The sequence below is a fragment of the Bubalus kerabau genome, chromosome 5 (genome assembly GCF_029407905.1).
Source record: "Bubalus kerabau isolate K-KA32 ecotype Philippines breed swamp buffalo chromosome 5, PCC_UOA_SB_1v2, whole genome shotgun sequence".
Lineage (NCBI taxonomy): Eukaryota > Metazoa > Chordata > Mammalia > Artiodactyla > Bovidae > Bubalus > Bubalus kerabau.
The window spans coordinates 34929174-34954742 of NC_073628.1; the positions used below are offsets into that span (position 1 = coordinate 34929174).

A 25569-nucleotide genomic window follows, 5' to 3' on the forward strand; every position below is an offset into this window, starting at 1 on the left:
GTACATATATACAATGGAATATTACTCAGCCAAAAAAAGTCAATCAGTTCTAAGGAGGTGGATGAACCTAGAGCGATTATACAGGGTGAAGTAAGTCAGAAAGAGAAAGATATATATTGTACATGAATGCATGCATAAATATGGAATCTAGAAAGATGGTACCAAAGAATTTATTTGGAGGGCAGCAATGAAGAAACAGATATAAAGAACAGACTTACGGACACAGGGAGAGGGGAGGAGACGGTGAGATGTATGGAGAGAGTCACATGGAAACTTACATTACTGTATGTAAAACAGATAGTCAATGGGAATTTGCTGTATGTCTTAGGGAACTCAAATGCGCTCTGTATCAACCTAGAGGGGTGGGATGGGAAAAGAAATGGGAGGGAAGTTCAAGAGGGAGGGGACATATGTATACCTATGGGTGATTTACACTGAGGTTTGATAAGAAACAACAAAGTTCTGTAAAGCAATTATCCTTCCATTAAAAAATAAAAATTAACTTCTTTATGTCACAATGTAAGTAATATAGCTGGTTGCACAGAAAATTAAAGAAGTATGAATTTCCTATATATGTTTTTTTAAGAATTATTATCAATAAAACTTCAGGTTCCGGTCATGGTCTATCCATATAACTCTCATTAAATTTAAATCAACTCTCAAGTGAAAAATATTAGCAAGCAATATAACCTCCAAGATGGGATGCACAACTTACTTCAACTTGAAAAAGTTCTCCAGCCCCCTCACAGTCATTGGATGTGATTACTGGAGTATGAATATGCACAAAGCCACTGTCCTGGAAGAAAAAGAGAAACCACTTGTCTCAGTACATCTGTCTGTGAAACAGTTCCAAGAATATACACCTTTTTATATGATTAAAATAGCACTAAGAGAATGTCACATCAAATTTCTCAATCACTCAAATAAAACTACTGAAATATCAAATGGAGTGTTTATTATGCACAAAAAATATTATTAATAAATCCAAACTAACTTAGACAATATCTAGTCCAACCTCCTCACTTCCAAGATAAGGAAACTGAGGCCCAGAGAAATTTAACGAGAGGCCAAAGTCACACAACTCGTCAGTGTCGGAGCTGCAACTGGAACCTGGGTGCTCAGGCTCTCTGGTGCCATTTATTCTCGCATCTCCAACATACTGGTAGTGATTTAACACACACTCACTCACTCAGGCTAATGCACCATGATGTTGCCCACATTACTAAGGGAATACAAAGTGATCAATATTAAGTTCAATTATTTTGGGATAAGAAATTGTAACAACTGTAAAAAGGAGAAAAATTTGGCAACCAGAGACTAAACAAACAAAGAGCAAAACAGGCAGACATTATTTAGGAAGCCTGCCACTAAACTGCTAGCACAGCGCACTGCACGAGGCGCAGGCAGTGTGCTTCCTCCGCCTCAAGGAAGATTCTGAGCAGCAAACCCTAAGGCACCCAACTGCGATTCTTCCACTCTGAAGTCTGAGACTATCTCCATTAGTGAACCACAAAAGCTGTTGCTAGTAAAATTGAAATAACCCAGCAACTTCAAAGGTATACTTTCATTTTGACTATGGATGTAGGTACAAGGTTACAATCAGCATAAATGTTGCAAGGTAGGGGTGGGGGCAGCTATAGTGAATTTATGTTGCAAAGGCAGAAGAACATGTGTTTAATAGACACATTTTGCTCCTGAAATCAATACAATAAATTCATATATATACATCTGTCTGTGTGCTCAGTCACTTCAGTCGTGTCCAACTCTTTGCGACCCCTTAGACTGTAGCCCTCCAGGCTCCTCTGTCCATGGAATTTTCCCAGCAAGAATACTGTAGTGGGGTACCACGCCCTCCTCCAGGGGATCTTCCTGACGCAGGGATCAAACCGGAGTCTCCTGCACTGCACACAGATTCTTTATAGCCGAGCCACCGGGGAAACTCATATACACATCTAATCTCTGCTACGTTCTACCGGTCATGGGTGAAATGTAAAATATGCCAGTGCACTACCAGGGGCCTCCCATATTTGCCCCTTCCTTCCTAATAAGACTGGATTCAAGTATTCTGGCTAGGATACAAAGCATCCAGCCAAGTACTTGCCTTATGAGGTAGAATGATTACATTTTCAAGCTATAAATTAGGAGTCTTAGGAAGTATTCAAATATGTACTTAATCTGGGAACAACATTCGGAGAAGTGCTGCAGAGAGCACGTTATAGAGAACAAATGAAACAGAATCAATAACATGACTGCATTAAACTTTTATCTCCCAGGAGCCAAGAATTATGGACATGAATCATTTATTCCACATGAATGCAGGCAACTATGAGCATGAGTGCAGTAAACAAAGAAAGGAAGTGAAAAATCCAAAGGAAATGAGGGTGGCGAGAGGGAGGGGAAAGGGAGGAGAAAATTTAACGGCTGAATGTAATTGCCAGAGTTAGAACTGGTCAACTGCTACGAGAAACAATGCTGTAAATCTTATGGAAATAACTGGATGGGATTTAAAAAAATAAAAATTACTCAAATAATGCTAAACCTCCCAAAAGGCGTCACCAGCTTTTTAAGTCTAAACAGTGCTAGCAAGGCCTATCATATCTAAGACTATAACATTACCACCAAAAGTTATAAAGAAGAAGGTACAAAGGAATAACAAAGGTGAGAACAAAGTCCAAAAATGAGAAAGTGAACAGTGAAGTAGGAAAATAAATAGCAAGAGTACCATCAGTGGCTGCCTCCAGTGGGGTTCCGGTGTCAAGTACTTATCCCATTCCATAGCAAAGGGGTTCCTAACGAGAGATACAAATGCCAGAGAAGGGGGCAAAAATTGTGGCCCAATTATTCAGATCTCACCCACCACCTCTAAATATCTAAGTATTTGGACAGATACATATTTCTATAACCAGATATGATAAAACAATGAGTACTTGAAAGTTAAAAATTCGTGTACTAAGGCCCATATGTATTACCCAAAGACTCATGGACTGTTTTTAACACACACAAAACAAGTATTATTTAATCAGACTCCACAGAAAAGAAACAGGATAGCAATTGCTGGCCGCAGGCGCACCACTGGGGACAAACAGTGACAGCAGGAGGAGACCAACCAACAAAATGAAACCCAAAAACACACCCCATAACAAGCAGTCACAGGAACTCAAAGACACAGCAGTCTAGGGTCATTTAACCCAGGGTCAAAGAACACTCCCCACTGTGACAGGCTTTGAAGGCACTGCCATGCTGAGAAGGAAACAATCTGATACTCAGAGGAAGAAACTCAACTCACCAAGAAAGGGCAAACACGTATTAACATCTTTTCAGGAGCATAAAGTAACAAACATAGAAACAGCACCCAATACAGAATAATATATAACTCTAATTTAGTATGTCCTGTAACACTCATACACAAGTGGGAAGCATCTTAAAAGGGGAATATCAGGATTATGTTTTCTAGGGCCTTACAATTAAAAAGTGAATTTTAAGATTCAAAATTGCCTATCTTTACAAACATGTCCAACACTGCAAAAATTCATTATTTTTAACCACCTAAAAGATTCCTGGGTTGGGAAGATTCCCTGGAGGAGGGCATGGCAACCCACTCCAGTATTCTTGCCTGGAGAATCCCATGGACAGAGGAGCCCAGCAACCTACAGTCCATGGGGTCACAAAGATCAGACACAATTGAGCGACTAAGCACAGCACAAAATGTTTTTTAAACTTTACATTGCTGATTCTTTGATTTCAGAGTTTTCTAGTTTATTCTCTCATGTAAAAATAGTTTATCTGTAAAAGCTTCAGATAATAAACAACTGTGTTAAAAAAAAAAGTGAAATGCATGAATTCGGAAAAGCCCACTTGTTAATGGCCTGCCAATACCACCACCTAGTGGCCAGAAATCCATAAAACTTTCAGAATTGAAGCAGGTCCACTAATAGCTGAAGACAAATGGGGGAAAATACTTTTACATCTGAACAAATTTTCTGTTTGTATAGTTCAAGCATTACTGAAAAGCCACATGGAAGCTGTGTGAGAAAGCTTATGACAGCATATGAAAATGCACCCCTTTAAACCATAATGGGATGACATTGTATAATGTGATTTATTTTCCTTTGTTTATTCTTATGCTTTAAAGCCATGCTGTTCTTTAGCTGTCACACCAGAAATTATCTCTTAAGGCGCTCTGCAAAGAGCGAGAATTTTCTTGTGTTCTATGGCAGGGCTGCACCTGCATGAAGTTGGATGCTGTCCAAGGGAAGGGTATGTTGTCAGACAATCTTCCCAAAAGAGCTGGATCTGGAGAAGTGGCTTAGGAAGAGTTCCAAAACTACATGGAATAATACTGAACTTTATCTATTGGCTCACTCTTGCCTTTGGAGCCCTTCCATCTACCACATGGGAGGAGGTTCTCATCAATTGACCAACTACATTCCACTGTGGCTTTCCTGGGTTGGGGATAAATGGCTGAAAAGCAAAGCTAAATGAGACAAATGTCTTTAGTCATTAGATCAACCTACTTGACCATCAATAATCCTTTAAAATTAGCACTTACTGTATATAAAATCTCTGTGACCAAGATGGAGAAACAGGAACTAGATTTACCCTCCTGTCTGAAACAATCAAAAGACAAAACAAAAGAATCCAGGAGCAAACCACATGGAACGACAGTTTTCAAGACACTGGATATCAGACAATAAAGGAGAGTGAATCCTGAGAGACAGGAAATAAACACAGTGAACCCCACCAGCAGCCCAGCTTATTGCTTTAAGATTTCCCAGATGACAACAGGAAGCACGAATAAACAAAGCAGAGCTCAGCAGATTCCCTGAGTTGAAGAGACAGAGCTGAGAGTCTGAGGCCAAAATGGCAGGAATTGACAGGACTGAGTTCCAGAGAGCAGAGAGGTATGCAACAACTCCAGAGAAGCACAGAGAGTCACCCTGGAGTATAGATCAGTATTGATCAAGTGGAGGAATGATCAGCTCAGGCATATGAGGAGACCATCCAAGGCCAGGGAAAGAACCATCCAAAATGATTAGAGGAAACAGTGCCTATTCCCACAGCCAGGTTAGAAGATCTCAGGAAGGCTTTGCCTCAGTAGTGGGGAATAACAGACCTAGACTGAGCACTGTTTCGGATTTACCTGAAAGTCAAAGTGTCAAGTCACTCAGTCGTGTCCAACTCTGTGACTCCATGGACTGCAGCCGGCCAGGCTCCACTGTCCATGGAATTCTCCAGGTAAAAATACTGGAATGGGTTGCCATTTCTTCTCCAGGGGATCTTCCTGACCCAGGAGTGAAACCTGGGTCTCCTGCATTGCAGACAGATTCTCTACCATCTGAGCCACCAGGGAAGCTCAGAAAAAAGGTTTCCCTGACTGGGAATCGACCCTGGGCTGCAGCAGTGAGAGTGCTGAATCCTAACCACTAGACTACCAGGGAGCATACAAATCATAAAAGCAAGATCCTGCCAGTAACTTAACTACATACTAGAACAGAACATAAAAAGCTTTATAAATATCCAGCACCCAGCAAGATAAAATTCATAAGGTCTGGCAACTAATCAAAGATTAGCAGGTATAAGAAGCAGCAGGAAAACATAATCTCTAATGAAGAGACTAATCAATTAAAACTGACTCATAACTGACTGACATGTTAGTACATAAAAATGGTAATGAAACAGCTATGAAAACTATACATAGTTTCAACTAAAACTTCTGAATATGTTCAAAAAAGTTAGTAGAGATATGGAAGACCTAAAAAAAAAAGGCCCCGATTTCTCCAAAGAAGACATACAGATGGCTAACAAACACATGAAAAGATGCTCAACATTGCTCATTATTAGAGAAATGCAAATCAAAACCACAATGAGATATCACCTCTACCAGTCAGAGTGGCCATTATCAAAAAGTCTACAAACAATAAATGCTGGAAAGCGTGTGGAGGCAAGGGAACGCTCTTGCACTGTTGGTGGCAATGTAAACTGATACAGCCATTATGGAAGATGGTATTGAGATTCCTTAAAAACTAGGAAAAAACCACCATATGACCCAGCAATCCCACTCCTAGGCATATACCTGGAGGAAACCAAAACTGAAAAAGATACATGTATCCCATTGTTCATTGTAGCACTATTTACAATAGCTAGAACATGGAAGCAACCTAGATGTCCATTGACAGATGAATAGATAAAGTTGTGGTACATATACACAATGGAATATTACTCAGCCAAAAAAAGTGAATCAGTTCTAATGAGGTGGATGAACCTAGAGCCTATTACACAGAATGAAGTCAGTCTGAAAGAGAAAGATAAATATCGTATTCTAACACATATATAAGGAATCTAGAAACATGTTATGGAAGAATTTATTTACAGGGCAGCAATGGAGAAACGGACATAGAGAACAGACTTATGGAGACATGGGGAGAGGGGAGGAGAGGGTGAGATGTGTGGAAAGAGTAACATGGAAACTTACATTACCATATGTAAAATGGAGAGCCAACAGGAATTTGCTATATGGCTCAGGAAATTCAAACAGGGCTCTGTATCAACCTAGAGGGCTGGGATGGGGAGGGAGGTTCAAAAGGGAGGGGATATATGTATACCTATGGCTTATTCATGTTGAGGTTTGACAGAAAACAAAAAAATTCTGTAAAGCAATTATCCTTCAATTAAAAAATAAATTAAATTAATGATCTAAAAAAAAAAAAAAAAAAAGGCCCAAATCAACCACTTATGAAACCTATAATGTACGGGGTGGAAAATGCACTGAATATGAACAACAACAAAACAGGCATTGCAGAAGAAAAGATCAGAAAGCAAAAAAGACACAGCAAAAGAAACACACTGGGGGAAAAGAAGATTTAAAAAAAAAAAGAACATGAGTGAGCTATGGGAATATCATCAAGTGGCCAAATATACGCGGGTAACTGAAGTTCCCCAAAGGAGAGAGATAACATAAAAAATATTTGATGAAAAATGACTGAAAAACCTAGTGAAAACTGAAATACATAGATAAGAAATTCAATGAACTCCAGACACAAGAAGCATTAAAAAGCTGTGCCAAGGCACATATTAATCAAATTGCTCAAAGTTAGTGATAAATAGAAAATTTAATATCAGTCAAAGAAAAAAGTATCACATAATAAAGCATGCCTGGAATAAACAACCAGAAGACTTTTCAGGATACTACTCCAGTGTTACAATTATTCAACTTCTTCACCAGAATGAACACTGAGAAGCAAAGCTCCTTACCTTAAAGAAAGAATGGATAGCTGCTGTGGCTTCACTTCGAACCCTCAGTACAGAACCCAGAATATTAGTCCTACACCTGAGGTGAGGATATTGTCTCAGATATTCTAGAGGATGCCTCTCTTTATATTTAAAAGGGAAAGCCTGAAACAACAGGAAAAACAAGTGAGAAGCTAACAAAGATACTGCTTTATAAAATCAGTTTACAGGGCATTTGTTAAATAGCAGTGTTTTAGTATAAAACTAAGATGCTTTCCTTCTCATTTTCTTAACATAATTGAATATGGTCCATATGAATTCTAACACATTAGTACAACGGTGAGTGAAATCAGAGATATGGGTTTGAATCCAGCTTGACTTCGTACTAGCTTTGGGATTTGGGGCAAAATTACTTATTATCAAACAGACTAATATGTTACTTACCAAATTTCTACCCATTAGCTATCAACCACTATTTACAAACAGAGATTAGGATACAATCATGCAAAACACTCCAGGAGAAGGAAATGGCAACCCACTCAAGTATTCTAGCCTGGAAAATTCCACAGACAAAGGAGGCTGGCGGGCTACAGTCCATGGGGTCGTGAAGAGTTGGCCACGACTGAGCAAATGCAAAACACTCCACTGTTGGGCACACAGTTTAGAATATTGTAGATATTAAAGATTACGTTTTCTACAGCAGTATACACACAGCTGGTATTCAATTCTAAAATCATCATAGTATCTTGAAAGTCCACAAACACTCATAATCTATTAGCACTACTTATCACCATTTCTCAACATGCGCTACTGTTTCAGAACATGGGGGACGGTCAATAGCTTTCTGTCATCTAGGGGAGTATATATTCATAAAAATTTTAAAGGAAATTTTGACACTACCTAGAAGAACTTTCCTAAAAACTGTATGACCAAAACCAAAGTTTCAATAAGAAAGCTAACAGAGAAGTGAAGTAAAAGAGCTACTGTTGTTCAGTTGCTCAGTCATGCCCAACTCTTTGCAACCCCATGGACTGCAGCACGCCAGGCTTCCCTGTCCTTCACTATCTCCCAGAGTTTGCTCAAAATCATGTCCATGGTCAGTGATGCCATCCAACCATCTCATCCTCTGTCACCCTCTTCTCCTGTCCTCTATCTTCCCCAGCATCAGGGTCTTTTCCAATGAGTCAGCTCTTTACATCAGGTGGCCAAAGTATTGGAGTTTTGGCATCAGTCCTTTCAATGAATATTCAGGATTGATTTCTTTTAGGATTGACTGGTTTGATCTCCTCGCTGTCCAAGGGACTCTCAAGAGTCTTCACTCACCATAGTTCAAAAGCATCAGTTCTTCAGCACTCAGTCTTCTTTATGGTCCAACTCTCACATCCCTACATGACTACTGGAAAAACCATAGTTTTTCTTTGCACCTTTGTCGGCAAAGTGATATCTCTGCTTTTTAATAGACTGTCTAGGTTTGTCATAGCTTTCCTTCCAAGGAGCAAGCGTCTTTTAATTTCATGGCTGCAGTCACCATCTGTAGTGATTTTGCAGCCCAAGAAAATAAAGTCTCTCACTGTTTCCATTGTTTCCTCATCTATTTGGCATGGAGTGATGGGACCGGATACCATGGTCTTCGTTTTTTGAAAGCTGAGTATAACCCAGCTTTTTCACTCTCTTCTTCCACCTTCATTCAAGAGGCTCCTTAGTTGTTCTTTGCTTTCTGCCATAAGGGTGGTGTCATCTGCATATCTGAGGTTATTGATATTTCTCCCAGCAGTCTTGATTCCAGCAAGTGATTCATCCAGCCTGGTATTTCTCATGATGTATTCTGCATATAGGTTAAATAAGCAGGGAGACAATATTCAGCCTTGATGTATTCCTTTCCCAGTTTGGAACCAGTCTGTTATTCCATAGCCAGTTCTAACTGTTGCTTCTTGACCTGTATACAGCTTTCAGGAGGCACATAAGGTGGTCTGGGATTCCCATCTCTTGAATTTTCCAGTCTGTTGTGATCCACACAGTCAAAGGCTTTAGTGTAGTCAATGAAGCAGATGTTTTCTGGAATTTCCTTGCTTTTTCTATGAACCAACAGATGATACCAATTTGATCTCTGGTTCCTCTGCCTTTTCTAAATCCAGGTTGTACATCTGGAAGTTCCCAGTTCACATACTATTTAAGCCTCGTTTGAAGGATTTTGAACAGTACCTTGCTAGCATGTGAAATGAGTGCAAATTGTGGGGTAGTTTGAACATTTTTTGGTATTGCCCTTCTTTGGGACTGAAATGAAACTGACCTTTTCCAGTCCTGTGCCCACTGCTGGGTTTTCCGAATTTGCTGCCGGATTGAGTATAGCACTTTAACAACATCATCTTTTAGGATGTGAAAATCTTAGCTGGAATTCTATCACCTCCACTAGCTCTGCTTGTAGTAATGATTCTTAAGGCCCACTTGACTTCACACTCCAGTAATCAGATCAGATTAGATCAGTCGCTCAGTCGTGTCCGACTCTTTGCGACCCCATGAATCACAGCACGCCAGGCCTCCCTATCCAACACCAACTCCAGGAGTTCACCCAGACTCACGTCCATCGAGTCAGTGATGCCATCCAGCCATCTCATCCTCTGTCGTCCCCTTCTCCTCCTGCCCCCAATCCCTCCCAGCATCAGAGTCTTTTCCAATGAGTCAACTTTCGCATGAGGTGGCCAAAGTACTGGAGTTTCAGCTTTAGCATCATTCCTTCCAAAGAAATCCCACTCCAGTAATGGTAACCTATTTTAGAGTTATCTATTCCTTTTAGGCCTGTGCAAACACTAAATTGTGACATATAGAAATAGGTCCCATACCTACGAAAGTGACAATATGATCAAATTAACAAGAATCTGGGGACTGCTAGCAGGCTCAGAGTTTCCTAACGTGTGAATACTTACAAATGACACTGAAATGAGGGGGAAGAATACGGGAAGGCATCAATATTCACCAAGGAAAAACAATTTACGAAGAGTAAAACACAGGGCAAATTTTTAATAATGAAACCTTTCTAAAAAGCAAAAATAGTAATGGTTACCATTTTCATTCTTCTGAGTTCCAAATTATTTTCACAGTCTATTTTTCAGACACCTTCATATCTGATTCTTAATTTTAAATGTCAATTAGAACTTCTTAGAATATTGTTCAGAAAGACATTTTTAAAAATTGCCTATTTTCTTTCTTGTTTTTAATTTCTTCCAGTTATCCAAAAGAACTAAAAATGAGCTAAAATAATGCTCTTTCCCTGTATTTCCTCACTTTTTGTTCATTAAATATTTGAAGATGAGTACAGATAAACCACAGGGGGGTCAAATGGCTAGGGCATAAACTTCAGCTGTGCCACAACATGACCTAATGCAAGTTATTGTGCCTGGTAGGGCCTCATTTCCTCCAATTAGAAAATGGATTGATTATCTATGAAATTATCCCCTGTGACCTCTTTGTTGCTGTTCAGTTGTTAAGTCATGTCCGACTCTTTGTGACCCCATGAAATGCAGCAGCCAGGCTTCCCTGTCCATCACCATCTCCCAGAGTTTGCTCAAACTCATGTCCATCGAGTCAGTGATGCCATCCAACCATCTCATCCTCTGTTGCCCCCTGCTCCTCCTGCCTTCAATCTTTCCCAGCATCAGGGTCTTTTCCAATGAGTCTGCTCTTTGCATCAGGTGGCCAAAATATTAGAGCTTTACCATCAGTCCTTCCAATAAATATATGGGGTTGATTTCCTTTGGGATTGACTGGTTTCATTTCCTTACTGTCCAAGGGATTCTCAAGAGTTTATAACCTCTTTATCAATCTATAAATAAAAAGCTACCACCACTCCAGTATTCTTGCCTGGAAAATCCAATGGACAGAGGAGTCTGGCGGGCTACAGTTCATGGAGTCACAAAGAATCAGATGCAACTGAGCTAACATACACACTAACAGGAGAGTGTTCCAAAAACAAAAGTAAACATGTCTTAATGTAACATTTGTCTTTGTTCCGCCCAAACATGACCACACTCTAGCACTGTCCAGTAGAATTTCCTGTGATAAATAGAAATGGTCTGTATCTGTGTAATGCAGGACAGAAGCCATTAGGTGCATGTGATTACCGAGCACTTGAAATGTGGCTAATGCCACTAAGGAAGGGAATTTTTTATTTAATTTTGAATCATTTAATATTAAATAGCCACAGGTAGCTAGTGGCTACTGCGCTGGATGATACAGTTCTAGATAACAGAAAAGTCATTTCAAGGCAGAGCATTCCTAAGAACTCAGTTTGCCCTGGTATGCCTTTGTCATTGTAGCTGACTAGGCATGCTTGTAAAAGTGGCAAATTTCAACAGTGAAAGGCACCACAGAGATGCACGGAGTAGTATCACTTAGCTCCTACTCCTAAGACTCAACCATTTACATGAGTACTTTCTGCTACTCTTTCTACATTCCTCAGTCTATAGTCTGTTTCAATTATCTAGGAAGTCACGATTGAAATGATCCAAGTGCCATCTTCCTAACATTACACATAAAACACTGCTAGTTTTAATTAAGCCATTTGAAAAACAGCCTCCGTAAAAGTGTTATAAAACATACCTTGGCATCACAATTGCCAACAACTTCAATTTTTTCTGCCTTCAGTTCCACATTTTGCTTTTTGGATGGACTTTTTACCAACTGCCCTTGAACTTCCACAGAACTCCCAAAAGCCAGTTCTCTACAGTAATGAAAAACCAACATAAACAAGATCTTACAAGTAGCCCTCAGAGTAATACAAATCTTGCTACCAAAACACTAAAGTATTTAATGATAGAAGTTTACCCTTAATTGGGTTAAGAACTACATGTAGTTAAGAAAGAAGCAAAGGATGGGTAGGGGATATTGTCATATGAAAATGACAGACAAGAAAACAATCTTGATTCTATGCATTTGGACTTGAGCATCAATGCTATGAAAAGCAGATCTGTTTAGAAAGATCACTGAGGGGCAATATAAACACCTGGATGATGGAAATGAGCAACAGAGGAGATGAAAAAACAAACCAAAAACCCCAAAGTATTCTTAAAACAAAACAAAAATCTCACCTACTGTCAAAGCTTGAATCTGCTACAACCTGGAGGCTTTCCAAAGATGACCCATCATTTACATGCAGGAACAGGACTTCCTTCTGGGAGCGGATTGAACGAATCCATCCCTGATGAGAAATATTTCTAAACTTGAGTTTAAAACACAAACATTTTATATTTTCATTACATATACACACAGAAGACTAAACGAAAAACAAAAAAATCCTCATAATCCTGCCTGAACAAATCAATTGCTTTTATAATAGCTCATCTACATGCATATATAATTTTATATGGTCCTTATCATAGTGAAATATAGCTTTGGCATTCCACTGTTGTTTCATTAATAAAGCTCATCATTTTGAATAGATGCCCCAAATACCATTAGGTTCATGAGCCTAATTCACATAACCAATCCCCCAATATTCCAGGTTTTCTTCCTGCCCCTAACCCCTCCCCTACACAAGAGGGAACATATCTTGGTTCCTTTCTCCTTTTGTATCAAATTCCCAGAGAGATTATGTACGGACTAGAAAGGTCTTTGTGGGATTTTGGTTTTTTCCCCCAAAGTATCACACGAAAGAGTTCTCAAGAAATTTAGTAAGAACACATACTAAATAAAACATAAACTTTCAAAGACACTGAATTTAAATGATAGGTATGTATGAGGGCTTCCCCGGTGGTTCAGTGGTAAAGAATCTGCCTGCCAATACAGGAGATGTGGGTTCGATCTCTGTGTGGGGAAGATCTCCTGGAGAAGGAAATGGCAATCCGCTCCAGTATTCTTGCCTGGAGAATCCCATGGACAGAGGAGCTTGGCAGGCTACTGTCCATGGGGTCACAAGAGTCAGACACAACTTAGACACTAAACAACACAACAAGAATGCAGAAGTACAAATGAGATGTCTTCAAGTAGACCAGTAACAGTAAAAACAGCTCTCTGATGACAACCAACTTACATTTAACTAGCATAGAAGTTGAGAATATTCTAGCAGTCTTTCAACAATTATGAAACAACTGATGGTGTCTGATTAACCATTTAAACACTGGAAAACCACGTTTGGCTATTAAACTTGGGGAAAGTGGTAGGATCCTACTTAGAAAAACTGTATTCACCCTGGCTTTCTTTGTATCCTCAGCACACTATTTAGACACTGTTATTCAAGCCCTTCTATTACTTATTTGCATGTCCATATTTTGGGGGTTTAGGAATGACATTTGTAGTTGCCTTGAAGGCTATTGTCAGTGATACAGTAGATAACCCACAAGTATTTTTCAGTGGAAGAATATCTATCATGTACTGAACACCTACTATGTGACAGGCATTTTACTACCTTCTTCATATACTGTCTCAATCTACTCCTCACAACAGCTCTATGGATTTTCATTAGTCACATCTTGCAAGTGAGGAATTGAGGCTCAGAGAAGTTAAATAACTTGCATAAGGTCACACTGCCAGTAAAGGATAAAGACTGAATTTGAACTCAAGTCTACCAGGAAGCCCTTGATCTTTCTCCAGGGCTAGACCAAATAAAAGGTAAATTACCTCAGTCTCATGCACAAGGCCCTTCATAACTTGGAGCAAGGCCAATCAACAGTAATTTCCAAAGCACCACAGTCTTGCTTTTTACTTGTTAGTAAAAGTTAACATTTATGGAACACTGTTTAATGTGCTTCTGTTCTACTTCACTCTGTGAAATAAGGACTACCATTATCTCCATTCTTATAAGAGGAAATTGAGATTAAGAGCACATAAGCGACATGCCCATCATTAACAAGCTACCAAGTGGAGAGATTTAAATGCAGGCAGCTTGACCACAGCTCTGTCAAACTGCTATACTCCATTTTGCTCTTTAAAAATATTTATCTACTTAATCCTCACAAGAACTTAATGAAGTGAATATTATGTTCAGTTCAGTTCAGTCACTCAGTGGTGTCCGACTCTTTGTGACCCCATGAACCACAGCACGCCAGGCCACCCTGTCCATCACCAACTCCTGGAGTCCACCCAAACCCATGTCCATTGTCGGTGATGCCATCCAACCCTCTCATCCTCTGTCGTCCCCTTCTCCTCCTGCCCTCAATCTTTCCCAGCATCAGGGTCTTTTCAAATGAGTCAGCTCTCTGCATCAGGTGGCCAAAGTATTGGAGTTTCAGCCTCAACATCAGTCCCTCCAATGAACACCCAGGACTGATCTCCTTTAGGATGGACTGGTTGGATCTCCTTGCAGTCCAAGGGGCTCTCAAGAGTCTTCTCCAACACCACGGTTCAAAAGCATTAATTCTTCAGTGCTCAGCTTTCTTTATAATCTAACTCTCATATCCATACATGACTACTGGAAAAACCATAGCCTTGACTAGACGGACCTTTGTTGGCAAAGTAACATCTCTCCTTCTTAATATGTTGTCTAGGTTGGTCATAACTTTCCTTCCAAGGAGTAAACGTCTTTTAATTTCATGGCTGCAATCACCATCCAGAGGGATTTTGGAGCCCAGAAAAATAAAGTCAGCCACTGTTTCCCCATCTATTTGCCGTGAAATGATGGGACTGGATGCCATGATCTTAGTTTTGTGAATGTTGAACTTCAAGCCAACTTTTTCACTCTCCTCTTTCACTTTCAGCAAGAGGCTCTTTAGTTCCTCTTCACTTTCTGCCATAAGGGTGGTGTCATCTTGCATATCTGAGGTTATTGATATTTCTCCCAGCAATCTTGATTCCAGCTTGTGCTTCTTCCAGCCCAGAGTTTCTCATGATGTACTCTGCATATACATGAGAGGGTGACGATATACATTATCATGTTAGGGATGAAGAAACCTATTTGAGAAGTTAGGATAACCTTGTTAAATACTCAAAGTTACCAAGTAGTAGAGCTGGAATTCAAATACAGTTCTTAGTTCAAAGGTCACATTTTTAATCAATGAATTCTTCTGAAATGCTCTTTCCACCCCATTCCCCTATCCTCTACCCAGGAACACATCCTTCATCATTCAGCTGAAATGTCACCTCATGCAAGAAGTCGTCTTTGACCACCTCACACTCTTAAGAACTTCCCTCTGTCTTCCCAAAGTTTTCTATAGAAATACAGCTAATACTTATCATACTGATAATTTCTTGTCTTAGCCATCAGCCCAGGGCTGTATATAATACAAAGTGAGCCACATATGTAATTTTACATGTTTTACTGGTTGCATGAAATGTAAAAAGCAATTACTAAAATTAAATTTAACAGTATATTTCATTGAATCCAAAATATATATTGACACGTAATCAATATAAAAAATACTGAGCTACTTTGCATTTTTTTTTTGCTCTTCAAAATTGGTATGTATTTTACAACTACATTACCACTCAATTCAGATGTTTCTAAATTAGACTGTTTTTGCCATTGTTCAGTCACTAAGTTGCACCTGACTTTTCGCAACCACAAGGACTGCAGCCAGTCAGGCTCCTCTGTCCATGGGATTTCCCTGGCAAGAATACTGGTGTGGGCTGCCATTTCCTTCTCAACGGGATCTTCCCCCATCCACAGATCCAATCCTCCTCTCCTGCCTTAACACTAAGCCACCTGGGAAGGCCCCAAATTAGACTGTACAGCACTAAAACTGAAGCCTGCTAACCTAGGGAGTAGGTTCTGTTCTTCCTCCTCTCTAGACTACCACACAGAAGGTATCATTAATATATTTTGAATTAACAGATGAATGCAAGAAAATGTTTTGATTTGTATCATAGAAACCCATGAAAAATAAAGAAACACAAAGAAGGGGAAACTGGTCACACAACTAGAAATCAAGGATATGTGAGGACAACAAAAGTAACTGTATGAGTGTTACAGCAACCTAATAAGTCAAACCATCTTGCTTGGTCTGCTCCTCTAAGCAGGAATCTTCTGTGCGAAGCTCCTACAAATATTATTAACAAGAGAAATGTTAGCAGCTAACATTTACTGAGATGGACTACTGTCCTAAATATTTTATAACTAATCTTTAGGACTATGAACTAAGGACTATTATTATCTCCATTTTTATAAGAGGAAATTGAGGTTTAGAGCACATAAGCGATATACCAATCATTAACAAGTGACTAAGTGGCAGAGATCTAAACCTAGGCAGTTTGACACCAGAGCTCTTTCAAACTGCTACACTCCATTTCTTTTCCTAATTTACTGCATGTGTGTGTGTGTGTCCATCCCCATGGACTGCAGCCCGCCAGGCTCCTCTGTCCATGGAATTCTCCAAGCATGTACACTCCTACACTCCATTTGTTCTAATTCGGGGGGTGTGTGTGTGTGTGTATGTGTAGGGGCGGGGTGATGAACTGCAGCCCGCCAGGCTCCTCTGTCCTTGGAATTCTCCAAGCATGTACACTCCTACACTCCATTTGTTCTAATTCGGGGTGTGTGTGTGTGTGTGTGTGTGTGTGTGTGTGTGTAGGGGCGGGGCAATGGACTGCAGCCCACCAGGCTCCTCTGTCCATGGGCTTCTCCTACACTGCATTTGTTCTCCTAACTCTGTGTGTGTGTGTGTGTGTGTGTCCTAATTCAGTGTGGGTGGGGGTCCCAATGGACTGCAGCCCACCAGGCTCTTCTGTCCATGGGTTTCTCCAGGCATGAACACTGGGGTGGGTTACCATTGCCTTCTCCACCTAATTTACTAAACATAAGTTATATGCGAAGCCCTGTGGTAGTTAAAAGTTGAATAAACGGTATGCTTTGGTTGACCAAACGTTTACTGCCAACCATGTGTGAAAACCAAGACGGGTAACAAGACAGTTCCTGCTCTCAAGGAGCTTTGTCACTGTGAACACACGGCATGAGGGACAAATGAAAAGGGATTCGTTCATTTTTCTCTATGATTAACACCACCCTGAGCCATGAAAGCAAACTTCCAGCACTTTTCAGGCACTGAAACAGTTTTCCGAAAAGTAACGGTAACCAAGGAAAGGAGAAAAATGTGGACACACGCTCGCCTGTATTTTCTAACTCTCCCCGCCGGTCGTTCTGTCCACCAACAAGCTGAGAGGCGGGTGAGCAGGACAAGTTTAGAGGCGGATGCGCCACATCCGTCAACGAGGACAAACCCGCCCCCTGCCGACACACTAACCTGGACCTTAACGCGCTCCCCGTTCGCGCTCTGGACCCCCAGAGCGCCCCGCACGCTCACTCTGGCTGCAGGTCTCTGCCTCGGGCAAGGAGCCGAGGAGCAGGAGCGCAGGGCTCGGAGCAGGCACCGCGCCCCGAACATCGCGCGGCCGCCCCAGGCCCTCCTCGGGACCTGCCCTGAGGCCAGCGCGAGCGGGCTCTGCCGGGGGGGACCCTCTCTCCTCCCCTCTTCCGGGCCGCAGCCCTACACTCCAGCGCTCCAGAGCCCCCCACGGGCCCCCGTTCGGTCTCCACAGGACCTCTGCTTCCCGAAAGGGCGGAACGGAGACCGCTCATTCAGCGGCGAATGGCGAAGAAAAAGCGCTCCCTGTGGGCGCGTGGAACACCTGACAGACTCCCTCAGCTTCTAAACCCACGCCCCAAGCGCGGGCTGAAACACGCGCCGCGGTCGCCCGAACGTCACCACGCCAACGTTCACGTCATCACGCTACGAGGAGGTTCCGAGGGAGCATGCGTACTTACGACTCCGTTTAAAGAGGCGCTGGGGCGGAGGAAGGGGCGGGTCAGGAGCTGGGGTGGGCGGAGCTAAGACCCAAGGGTTGTAGAGATGAGCAAGGAAGTAGGTAACCACTCCCGGAGAAGGCAATGGCACCCCATTCCAGTACTCTTGCCTGGAAAATTCCATGGACGGAGGAGCCTGGTAGGCTGCAGTCCATGGGGTCGCTAAGAGTCGGGCACGACTGAGCGACTGCACTTTCACTTTTCACTTTCATGCATTGGAGAAGGAAATGGCAACCCACTCCAGTATTCTTGCCTGGAGAATCCCAGGGACAGAGGAGCCTGGTGGGCTGCCGTCTGTGGGGTCGCACAGAATCTGACACGACTGAAGCGACTTAGCAGCAGCAGCAGCAGCGGGTAACCTACCTAGGCTGACGTCTGACAGTCTTCGTTTCTAAAGCTTCCAGGTGAGGAGCTTCCCTGGTGGTCTAGCGGTTAAGACTCCGTGCGTCCAACGCAGGAGGCTCAGGTTCATCCCAGCTCAGGAAATTAGATTCCGCATGCAGCAACTAACCATTCTGCACTGTCGCCAGCGGCAACTAAGACCCAGCGCAGCTAAATCCATAAATTAAATAAGTAATTTTTTTAAAAAGACGTTTTACTCAAACTAAGTGAAACACTGATTTCATTTTTTAAAAAATAAAGCTTCCAGCTGATGCTTAGGAACGCAAAGTGGAAGACAAGGAGTGACTGATGGAAAAAGAAAATGGACCAGAAGACTTGAATTATTGAGAGGATTAGCGTGACGATATCAGTAGCTGAGCGCCCAAGAATTGATGCTTTTGAACTGTGGTGTTGGAGAAGACTCTTGAGAGTCCCTTGGACTGCAAGGAGATCCAACCAGTCCATCCTAAAGGAGATCAGTCCTGGGTGTTCATTGGAAGGACTGATGCTAAAGCTGAAACTCCAATACTTTGGCCACCTCATGCGAAGAGTTGACTCATTGGAAAAGACCCTGATGCTGGGAAAGATTGAGAGCAGGAGGAGAAGGGGACGACAGAGGACGAGATGGCTGGATGGCATCACTGACTCGATGGACATGAGTTTGAGTGAACTCTGGGAGTTGGTGATAGACAGGGAGGCCTGGCGTGCTGTGATTCATGGGGTCGCAAAGAGTCGGATACGACTGAGCGACTGAACCGACTGAACTGAACTGATCAGTTCTGAGAACAGAGAAAAACAAGACAGAGCACCTGCTCAAGTTACAGATGGGTGGTATCAAACATCTAAATAGAAAACTGAATAAAAGGGTGATCAGTTCCCTGGCACTGCCTTAGCATGTGATGCTAAAAATGGCTTGCTGGAGCTGGTAGCCCTTTGACAGGTAAGAGTAAGTGAAGTCTTCAGACAGGGTAGTCAGAGAAGGCATGACAGTGTGAAGCTGTTGGAGAGTGTGTGGAGGAATTGCTGGGCATTGCCTGCCAGAATCATCAAGCCTTCTCTTTCCTTTTTCCAACACAGTTATCTGCATTTGTCTGACCTGAAAACGACTCTTTCCTATATTGTCACCTTTTATTTAAACCTACACAAACACACAATTTCCCCCAGATAACTCACTGATACTCAAGAGTTAAGTTTTTCTATATAATTAAAAGACAGAAATAAGGGCTATTACTTAAAACTGCACTACTACTATGCCCATGTTTACAGGTAAGAGAACTTATTAGGCACAGAAAAGTTAAATGACTTACTCAAAGATATACGTCATATAAGTGCGAGATTTAAACCTGGAAATCTTGGCTCCATCATTTCAGTTCAGTTCAGTCGTGTTTGACTCTCTACATCCCCATGGACTGCAGCATGCCAGGCTTCCCTGTCCATCACCAACTCTCAGAGCCTGCTCAAACTCATGGCCATCAAGTTGATGATGCAATCGAACCATCTCATCCTCTGTCATCCCCTTTTCCTCCTGCTTTCAATTTTTCCCAGCATCAGGGGCTTTTCCAAAGAGTCAGTTCTTCACATCAGGTGGCCAAAGTATTGGAGTTTCAGCTTCAACATCAGTCCTCCCAATGTATATTCAGGACTGATTTCCTTTAGGATTGACTCGTTGGATCTCCTCGAAGTTCAAGGGACTCTCAAGAGTCTTCTCCAACACCACAGTTCAAAAGCATCAATTCTTCTGTGCTCAGCTTTCTTTATGGTCCAACTCTCACATCCATACATGACTACTGGAAAAACCATAGCTTTGACTAGATGGACCTTTGTCGGCAATGTCTCTGCTTTTTAATATGCTGTCTAGGTGGGTCATAGCTTTTCTTCCAAGGAGCAAGCATCTTTTAATTTTATGGCTGCAGTCAGCATCTGCAGTGATTTTGGAGCCCAAGAAAAGAAAGTCTGTCACTGTTTCTATTGTTTCCCCATCTATTTGCCATGAAGTGATGAGACCGCATGCCATGATCTTCATTTTTTGAATGTTGAGTTTTAAGCCAGCTTTTTCACTCTTGTCTTTCACTTTCTTTTTTTTTAATATAAATTTATTTATTTTAATTGGAGGCTAATTACTTTACAATATTGTATTGGTTTTGCCATACATCAACATGAATCCGCCACAGGTGTACATGTGTTCCCCATCCTTAAATGTCTTTCACTTTCATCAAGAGGCTCTTTAGTTCTTCTTCACTTTCTGCCATAAGGGTGGTGTCATCTGCATATCTGAGGTTGTTGATATTTGTTGATATTTCTCTTGGCAATCTTGATTCCAGCTTGTGCTTCATCCAGCCTGGCATTTCACATGATGTACTCTGCATATAAATTAAATAAACAGGGTGACAATATACAGCCTTGTTGTATTCCTTTCCCATTTTTGAACCAGTCCATTGTTCCATGTCTGGTTCTAACTGTTGCTTCTTGACCTGCATACAGCTTTCTCAGGAGGCAGGTCAGGTGGTCTGGTATTTCCATCTTTTTCAGAATTTTCCACAGTTTGTTGTGATCCACACAGTCAAATGCTTTGGCATAGTCAATAAAGCAGATGTTTTTTTGGACCTCTCTTGATTTTTCTATGATCCAACAGATGTTGGCAATTTGATCTCTGGTTCCTCTGCCTTTTCTAAATCCAGTTTGAACATCTGGAAGTTCTTGGTTCATGTACTATTGAAGCCTCACTTGGAGAATTTTGAGCATTACTTTACTAGTGTGTGAGATGAGTGCAACTGTGCCGTATTTTGAGCATTCTTTGGCATTGCTTTTCTTTGGGATTGGAATGAAAACTGACCTTTTTCCAGTCCTGTGGCCACTGCTAAGCTTTCCAAATTTGCTGGCATATTGAGTGCAGCACTTTCACAGCATCATCTTTTATGATTTTAAATAGCTCAACTGGAATTCCATCACCTCCTCTAGCTTTGTTCGTCATGATACAGCTTGTGATTTTCATATTGATACAGTTTGGCTCATATACTGAACTATTTTATGCTATAGAATCTCTGCAAGGTGGGAAATAAGACCATGCTTTCTGCCATCAAAAACCTCATGGTCTAGACATAGAGACTGGCAAGGAAATGGAGAATTATTATACAAACCAGTTAGCACTTATATAAACGTATGAGCCAAGTGGAATGGTGGCCTAGCATATTATTGACCCAAGACATATTATACCACAGGTGTAAGCTCATGCAAAACTGCCCCAGTCAATGATGTGCTAGAAGAGGAAATAATTAAGTTGAGTTTTGGAGGAGGATCAGAATTTTGCATGGTTGAGATGCAGAAAAGGTTATTTCCTGCCAGAAGAGGGGAAGGAAACGTTGCCAGGAGGGCAAATAGCATGGAAGAATTGTAAAACTCCTCAAAATTCTCATCCATGAAAATACCATAGTTCTTGGACACTTCTAGAACCTTGACAACAGAAATATGGAAACTTGCAGTCAAATGTCTTCAGTTTCATGTAGCTATGGGCCTTAAAAAAAAAAAAAGCATGCCTTTGGTATTGGTTGCAAAACCTGGGGAATCAAGACAATCTGGGGTACATAACAATGATATATATCCCAGTTCAAGTCTTCTCTAACCATGCTACCTTGTCCAAAGTACCAAAAATAGTGACCAGCTGGCTCACTTCCTACCCAGGCCATCTGTCTGTCTTGCTAAGTTCAAGCCTCTTTGTGTAGCTGGTGCTATTTCAAATCACATCATCTTGTTATTTATTTCTATTTTCAGTGTTGGAGTGACACTTCCCCTTTTAGAGTCATCATCTTCCAGACAGTTGCCAAAGTGATCTTTCGAAAATAAATATATTACTGTGTTGGTAATAATGATGGCTAGTGCCATAGAATCTTTATTATGTGACAGGATTCAGATTAGTTCAGTTCAGTCACTCAGTAGTGTCTGACTCCTTGGGACAATATGGACTGCAGCACCCCAGGCTTCCCTGTCCATCACCAACTCCCAGAGCCTGCTCAAACTCACGTCCATCACGTTGGTGATGCAATCCCAGCATCTCGTCCTCTGTCATCCCCTTCTCCTCCTGACTTCAATCTTTCCCAGCATCAGGGGCTTTTCCAATGAGTCAGTTCTTCGAATCAGGTGGCCAAAGTATTGGAGCTTTCACTTCAACATCAGTCCTTCCAATGAATATTCAGGACTGATTTCCTTTAGGATGGACTGGTTGGATCTCCTTGCTTTTCAAGGGACTCTCAAGAGTCTTCTCCAACACCACAGTTTAAAAGCATCAATTCTTCGGTGCTCAGCTTTCTTTATGGTCCAACTCTCACATCCATACATGACTACTGGAAAAACCATAGCTTTGACTAGATGGACCTTTGTCCGCAAAGTAATGTCTCTGCTTTTTAATATGCTGTCTAGGTTGGTCATAGCTTTTCTTCCAAGGAGCAAGCATCTTTTAATTTTATGGCTGCAGTCAGCATCTGCAGTGATTTTGGAGCCCAAGAAAAGAAAGTCTGTCACTGTTTCTATTGTTTCCCCATCTATTTGCCATGAAGTGATAGGACCAGATGCCATGATCTTCATTTTTTGAATGTTGAGTTTTAAGCCAGCTTTTTCCCTCTTGTCTTTCACTTTCATCAAGAGGCTCTTTAGTTCCTCTTTGCTTTCTGCCATTAGGGTGTTGTCATCTCCATAGCTGAGGTTATTGATATTTCTCCCAGCAATCTTGATTCCAGCTTGTGCTACTGTTAATATTAATGTATAATGTTAATATATTCTTCACATAGTCACTCATTCATTCCTCACAATAGCTCTCTAAAGTAGGGCAGAAGCATCATCTCCAGTTTCCAAAGGAGAATCTGAAGCTCAGAGAGGTTTCATAGTTTGTACCAAGTTACACCAGCAGTTTGGCAATATCCTTTCCCTGGTTTCTTCTCTTTGCTTTCAGGAGTCCCTTACTTTCTTATACTATATGACCACAACAAAATAACCTACAGTCCAGGCTGCCTTTCAGGTTTAGAGTGAGGAGGCATCAGGGGACGCAGTGGAATATGACTTCAGAAATACAGAAGGAGCCTCTTCCTCAGCTGGCTCTGTTGGGACTTCAGGTCCCTCCTAGGCCTACCTCATACCACTCAGCCACATCTCACCCCTCCTGGGCTAGGAGCGTGTTAGGAGCCTCCCCCTCTTTAGACACAAGGGCTAGAATCAAACTGGAGATAAGACCAATCTCCCTTAAACCAATGCTTTCCAACTGTGGTCATGGTGCAATACGTTTGCTTATTTAATAGTAAAACTAATGATGATTCACAAATTAACTTAGTAGGTTTCAACCAGAAGAATGGAAAGGAATAAAAAAATATCCATCTGTGCCTAGAATAATAAGTAACATTTTGTGAACTTTCTAAGATGTAAATGAATTTCCTGGTATGGATGGGCAAGAAAGAGTTTAAAAACCACTATCCTGAGCCCTACAATGTAGGGCCAGTGATATGAATGGAATTAGGCCCCTGCCTGAGTCTCTTGTCAGTCCCCCAGAGAATGGTTAATTCCAGATGTTTGCTGCAACTTTTATATGCTGCATATTTAAAGTTTACCCTGAAACAGTGTCAACAATTTTTATTACTACAATTATGAAAAACTAAGCATAAACATGAAAAAAATTTTAGGCAGGAACAAATGGTAAAGTGAACAAAGCAGGGAAAACCACGAGACCATTAAGGTATGACCTAAATCAAATCCTTTATGATTATACAGTGGAAGTGACAAATAGATTCAAGGGAGTAGATCTGATAGACAGAGTGCCTGATGAACTATGAAGGGAGGTTTGTGACATTGTACAGGAGGTAGTGATCAAGACCATCCCCAAGAAAAAGAAATGAAAAAAGGCAAAATGTTTGGGTAGACCTTACAAATAGCTGAGAAAAAAAGAGAAGGTAAAGGCAAAAGGGAAAAGGAAAGATAAATCCATTTGTATGCAGAGATCCAAAGAATAGCAAGGAGAGATAAGAAAGCCTTCTTCAGTGATCAGTGCAAAGAAATAGAGGAAAACAATAGAATGGGAAAGACTAGAGATCTCATCAAGACAATTAGAGATAGCAAGGGAACATTTCATACAAAGATATGCTCCAGGAACTCAAGTCCTTATTAAAGTCCAGCCCACATGGAAGGGCCCCTACCCTGTAATACTTTCTACCCCCACAGCAGTCAAGGTACCAAGACATGACTTCTGGATTCACTACTCACGAGTCAAGCCATGGAAGAAAACAGAAGAGGACACTCAATACACCTGTGAGCCCCTGGGAGATCTCGGATACCTATTAAGAACTACAAATGAGTGCCATTCTAATGAACACCCCCAAATCTGGTTTCTGGGGATAACATTTCTCAGGATAACTCTAAGGAGCCAACACAGCTTGACAGAGATTGTACTCCAAGACAGACAGGAGATAGATCTTCTGATCCCTGAACAAGGAGGGACTTGAGCTATCCTGGCAATGTGAATTTAAAATTGACCAATGTCCCTACTAGTCCTTGTTATGCTATATTGATGATGATTATGATTATTCCATGTACTGTCAATTGTCTAACCTGTTTTGTCTCTGCCCAGGTCAACCAGCTACAACATGCAGCGCCAGTTCAACAAAGATATAAAGCTACAGCTAACCACGGAATATATCACACACCCTTGGACACCGCTATAAGGTCTCTGAGGATTGAGACTAGCAAGAGGGGGAGGCCCAATACACCTCACTGCCCCAGTTCAGCAGGAAGTAGTCAGAAAGACCTCAACGCCCCTATTCCCAAAGAATTGGGCCTCCTATCTCTTGAGGGGGGAATGTTAGGTAGGTAGAATAGGGAAAAGGAGTCCAAAATGGCAGTGGCTAAAAGACAAGGAAGGTCCGAGGACCAGAGTGAAGACTTCAGGCAGAACAAACAGCACTCCTGGCTAAGCCCAATTTGCATAGGGCAGGCCCAGGTGGAGGAAAAAACATATAAGAGGAGGAGCCAAAGTGCTTTCTCTCGGACTCTCTCTCCCACGTGCGTGCACTCTTTTCTTTCTCTCTCTCTCTCTCTCTCACTCTCCTGCTATCTTCTAAATAAAATAGAGCTGTAACACTGAAAAAAAAAAAATAAAGGACAGAAATGGTATGGACATAACAAAAGCAGAAGATATTAAGAAGCGATGGCAAGAATATACAGAAGACCTATACAAAAGAGATCTTCATGATTCAGATAAC

At 41.4% G+C, this 25569-nt stretch overlaps 1 protein-coding gene across 13 annotated transcripts in view; it reads right to left on the reverse strand.

The window, feature by feature from the left end:
* NARS2 (asparaginyl-tRNA synthetase 2, mitochondrial) overlaps nucleotides 1-25569 on the reverse strand; it is a 183700-nt gene that overhangs the window by 118476 nt on the left and 39655 nt on the right. For 3 of the 13 annotated variants that reach the window (XM_055581436.1, XM_055581434.1, XM_055581433.1), the window contains exon 1: nucleotides 716-796. Coding sequence is in view for 6 of the 13 variants with exons in the window: in XM_055581428.1 (XP_055437403.1) it covers nucleotides 716-796; nucleotides 7252-7392; nucleotides 11824-11944; nucleotides 12312-12421; nucleotides 17394-17534 (594 nt within the window). In the remaining 7 variants the exon portion in view is untranslated. Of the gene's footprint in view, nucleotides 1-278; nucleotides 355-715; nucleotides 797-7251; nucleotides 7393-11823; nucleotides 11945-12311; nucleotides 12422-13839; nucleotides 14607-17393; nucleotides 17870-17914; nucleotides 17959-25569 lie in introns of those variants that run through there. The other 10 variants (XM_055581440.1, XM_055581432.1, XM_055581428.1 and 7 more) reach the window with 10 other exon arrangements.